Consider the following 4,785-nt stretch of genomic DNA (forward strand, 5'->3'; position numbering starts at 1 on the left):
ACTGTGCGTGGAGAGGCTGACAGCTGGGTCCACGGCCGCACACAAGGAGATGCCTCCTTATAGAAACAGAAACAGAAGCAGCAAACATCTTTCTTAAGCTTTGGATTGATTTATAGTGGGAGCTCCATCTAGTGTTTCCTGCTCTTTGTAAAGAGCCTAACTGATTTGCCCCTCGGCCAGTATCAAGTTCTCCTAGTTCGATCTCTCATTCAATTTGAGCTACCTGGTTTGCTAGCAATTCATCGTTGCGTTTGGAAGAAGCACTAACAACATTGACTATAAAGTTTGCATGCTGAAAGAAGTTGTGTACCTCATGCACCTCTCTGGATGCTGTAACAAGAGCAAACTGCAGCTGATGAGCCATACAATGAATGTAGTATGCATACGGACACTCCCGAAGAATAAGAGCCTTCAATCCATTCCACTCTCCCCTCATGTTGCTAGCCCCATCATATGCTTGGCCCCTGATATCTTGCACATTCAGGTTATTGAAAGCTAGAACAGCAAGTATCTTGTCTTTGAGAGTTGTTGCAGCAGTATCTTTAACATGCACTACATCAAGAAAGCGCTCTGTAATAATTGATTCTTCATTGGAAAATCTAATAACGATCGCCATCTGCTCTTTTTTGGATTCATCCCTAGCTTCATCAACCATTATACAAAACTTGCGATTGCCAGTTTCTTCTTTAATTGATTTCTGCACTTTACGAGCAATTATGCTTACAATTTCTTTCTGGACTTTTCCACTAGTGTACTTTGCATTTCTTGGAGCATTTTCTAACACCACTTCATTGACCTCTTTATTATACGACACCAGAATCTTGAGCATCTCAATAAAATTACCTTGGTTTTTAGATCCCGGAGATTCATCATGGCCTCTAAAGGGACACGCTTGAAATGCTAACCACCTATAGATGCAACAATTTCTTAGTATAGAATTTACAAGTAACAAGTCCACTTGGAACATAATAGATATAGAAATCATGCTTACCTGATGGCATCAATTGTAGTCTTGAGTCTTAGTCTCGCATCTGCCACTCTTTTCTCACATTGCTTCACCATTACCTTGTCTATATGAGACATGATATTCTTAAGATTTTCAAAACATCTAACGGCAAATTTATGAGCTGAGTTAGGATCATGCCCCATGTGAGTTAGAAAAGCACATTCTTTCCCATTATTGACCTTTTTCCAGTTTGGAAATCCCTTGACTGTGAATGTATCTGAGCCACACCTTCCAATTGGCTTTTTGGAAAAGAGGAAACAAGGCAAGCAGTATGCCTTATGTGTGTCAGTTGAATACTCTAACAAAAAATGGTTTGTAAACCAATCTTTCTCGAATCGACGGCGATGAGTACCCGTTCCAGCAAATGGGTATTCCTCTGGTTGTAGGATCGGTTGATATGCACCCTCAGATATATAAAAACGTCGAGCTTCACCTTGCTTGGCAGGAGGGAGTTGCCAAATTTTAAGACGTTTGCTGGGGTCTCTAATATAATCTGTTTCTATTTTTACAACTGTCTCTTGCTGTGGACCTTCTACAGATGCTGAAATATTCTGATCAAGAGTGTGAGTGTTACTCTGTCCACTACTTTGTCCTTGTTCGGCTGTGTTGGAATCATCAACACCGGTAGCAGTAGGTTCAAGTTGGGAGCCAGGGCAGGAGCTTGATCCAACCTTCTCAAAAAAACAAAGCATTGTCTTCCTCTTCATGACTACACAAACACAAAAATACAGATCGGTGACAACAGACAATAAATCCAAACAAAAGAGAAGGCCTAATTTGTGGCATGCCTAATTTGCAGTACATGTTTGTGAGGATAAACAAGATATTAGTTCCCCTAATTTCCCTGATCCCATTTAACCTAAGTACCTAACTCAAGAATTTCTGCAGTATGGATCAGTTTGTCGGCATATAAATTGCATAGCATGAATTAAAGAAGACTCACTTGCAGGTTCGGCCGTCTGCACCGTCGGAGCCGGCGCCAGGCCTGGTCGGCGCTGATTGGAGTCGCAGGACGGAGGACGGCAGGAGCCAGGAGGGACGAGGGAGAGGGAGAGACCGAGAGATGCGTCTTGTCTGTTGTGCGTGCGTGACTGCGTGCGTCGATCGATTCCTATTCTGTAGGAGTTTAGGAGACATCAGGCCTGCCTGCCTCTTTGTCTTCCGTGTTGGGCTAGTGGGCTAAACATATGCTACTGGGCTTGAGATCACCGTTGGGGGGGGGGGGCTAATTAGTTCTAACTAGTCCTGATCGAACAAAAATTACGCTATACAATGTTGGTTCGACGCGCACGTTGGGGGGGGGGGGGGCTGGCCCCCGCTTGTCCCCCTATAGCTCCGCCCCTGCGCGTGGGCATCCACTGCTGCGTCTTCCCCGGCTCCGACTCGTCCCCTTCCTAGTCCTCGTCGTCTTCCACCGCCCTGGTGCTCTCAGCGCGGAGTGGTCAACGTGGTCAACGACCGACTTCCATTGGAAGAGTACTGTACGTGGAGAGGCTGACAGCTGGGTAGACGGCAGCCGCAAGGAAGTGCCTCCTTATTACGCGGAAAATAATTATTCCTCCACCTGACAGCGGGGACCCACCGGACGGGCCACCAGTATTTTGCGAAAAAAATCGTTACCCCCTGACTGCTGGGACCCACTGGACGGGCCACCGTATTTCGCGAAAAAAAACGTTCCCCCCGCTGTCAGCTCGGACCCACCGAAAGTGCCTCCTTATTACGCACAAAAAAATGAATACTCCCCCGGCTAGCTGGGACCCACCTTGCTGGGAGGCTGACTTGTGGGCCTACTAAGTTGACGGGGACGAAGGTGAAAGTGCGTTATATCGACTAGAGGGGGGGTGAATAGGCGATTTTTATGAAAGTCTTCAAAACGTGAGAGTTATGAAGACAAACAGTGAAGATTATGCCTATTACTAAGCAGCAGAAGTTAGATTACACTAGGGCAGCCATGGTCATGTATTCAATTGAGTGAAAGCACAATCACAAACAGCTTCAGTGTAATAAGGATCAGGTAGGAAGAAGTTATGAAGCCAAACAAATCATACATTCATGTTGTGAAGATAAAAGATAAAGCAAGCATGCAATGGCTTCACAATGAATAACAGTAAGTCAAAGGAAGTGAAGATGAAACCAGTGACACGTTGAAGACAATGATTTGTTGGACCAGTTCCAGTTGCTGTGACAACTGTACGTCTGGTTGGAGCGGCTAGGTATTTAAACCAAAGGACACACAGTCCCGGACACCCAGTCAAGGACACTTAGTCCAAGACACCCAGTCCTCACTGTATTCTCCTTGAACTAAGGTCACACAGACCTCGTCCAATCACTCGTGGTAAGTCTTCAGGCGACTTCCAAACCTTCACAGACTTCGTTCACTGGCAATCCACAATTTCTCTTGGATGCTCTGAACGCGACGCCTAACCGTCTTGAGGATGCACAGTCCTCAAGTGTAATAAGTCTTCAGATCACTCAGACACGAAGACTTAAGTGATGCCCAATTTACTCTGGCTCTGGGTGGTTAGGGCTTTTCTCCTCGCTAGGAATTTTCTCTCAAAGGCTTTGAGGTGGGTTGCTCTCAAACGACAAAAGCCGTTCACTGAAATCTGAGCAGCCAACCGTTTATGGTTGTGGGGGTGGGCTATTTATAGCCACTTGGCAACCCGACCTGATTTGTCCGAAATGACCCTGGGTCACTAAGGAACTGACACGTGTACCAACGGTCGAATTTTGAACTCACACGGCAACTTTACTTGGGCTACAAGTAAAGCTGACTTGTCTGACTCTGGACAAGATTTGCTCTCATAGTCTTCGCTCGAAGACATAGGATTTGAATTAGGCATCACTTCAGTCATTCTGACTGGTTCTCTTGGACCCCACTTAACAGTACGGTGGTTCCTATGACACAACATGAAAGAAATAAAACTATGAAGGATCTAAGTCTTCGAGTTCCATAAGCTTCATAGGGAGTCTTCTCATGTCATTGACTTCAATATGAATATCTTCATAAACCACCATTGTCTTCAATGTCTTCGTACATTTTTAGGGGTCATCTCTGGTAGTGAAACCGAATCAATGAGGGACTTCTACCTGTGTTTTCCTGCAATTCTCACAAACACATTAGTCCCTCAACTAGGTTTGTCGTCAATACTCCAAAACCAACTAGGGGTGGCACTAGATGCACTTACAGAAGGCCTTTGTCAACTTACTCAATATGAACGATTCTACCTCCAGTGACCGTACGATGTCCATCCAACGGCCGTAGTGCTTCTTCAACCTCTGGTCTTCTTGCTCCAGCCGTCCAAAGCAGCGCCGGTTGTGTCGCATGCTCCTGCCTCCTGTGGCCAGCTGTGCTGCCGCAGAGGCCTCACCGCCCCCTACTATTCCCACCGCTGGCCAGGCCATGCGACGACGGCAGCCTCACACCGGAGCCGAACCAGTGAACCCTCGTAGTCCTCTCCGCGCGGGCTTCCACTGCCGTGTCGTCCCCTTCCTAGGCCTCGCCGTCGTCCACCGCCGTGGTGCTCTCCGCACGGCGTGGTCAACGTGGTCAAGGAACGACTTCCATCGGAAGAGTACTGTACGTGGAGAGGCTGACAGCTGGGTCCACGGACACAGCCCAGTTTTTTTTGTGATTTGCCAAGTAAGTCGCTTTGTCAGGCCTGTTGGGCTGCAAATATTTCAAGACGAGGAGAGCTTTCATTCGGCTGGCCAAGAAAATGGCCCATCAGTAATGAGAAATGGGTTGTACATTTCTAAAACACATCAAACCAGCAATT

The 4,785-nt window shown here is 46.7% G+C and overlaps 1 protein-coding gene across 1 annotated transcript; it reads right to left on the bottom strand.

Moving 5' to 3' along the window:
* Positions 1-205: 205 nt before the first annotated feature.
* LOC147978694 (uncharacterized) lies at positions 206-1,149 on the bottom strand. The gene is made up of 2 exons (XM_087514851.1): positions 992-1,149; positions 206-908 (listed from the first exon to the last, which is right to left on the bottom strand). The coding sequence occupies exons 1-2, from the start codon at positions 1,147-1,149 to the stop codon at positions 206-208; spliced, it is 861 nt and encodes a 286-aa protein (XP_087370977.1).
* Positions 1,150-4,785: the final 3,636 nt, after the last annotated feature.

The sequence above is a fragment of the Triticum urartu genome, chromosome 3A (genome assembly GCF_056163025.1).
Source record: "Triticum urartu cultivar PI428250 chromosome 3A, HENAU_Tu73, whole genome shotgun sequence".
Taxonomy (NCBI): Eukaryota; Viridiplantae; Streptophyta; class Magnoliopsida; order Poales; family Poaceae; genus Triticum; species Triticum urartu.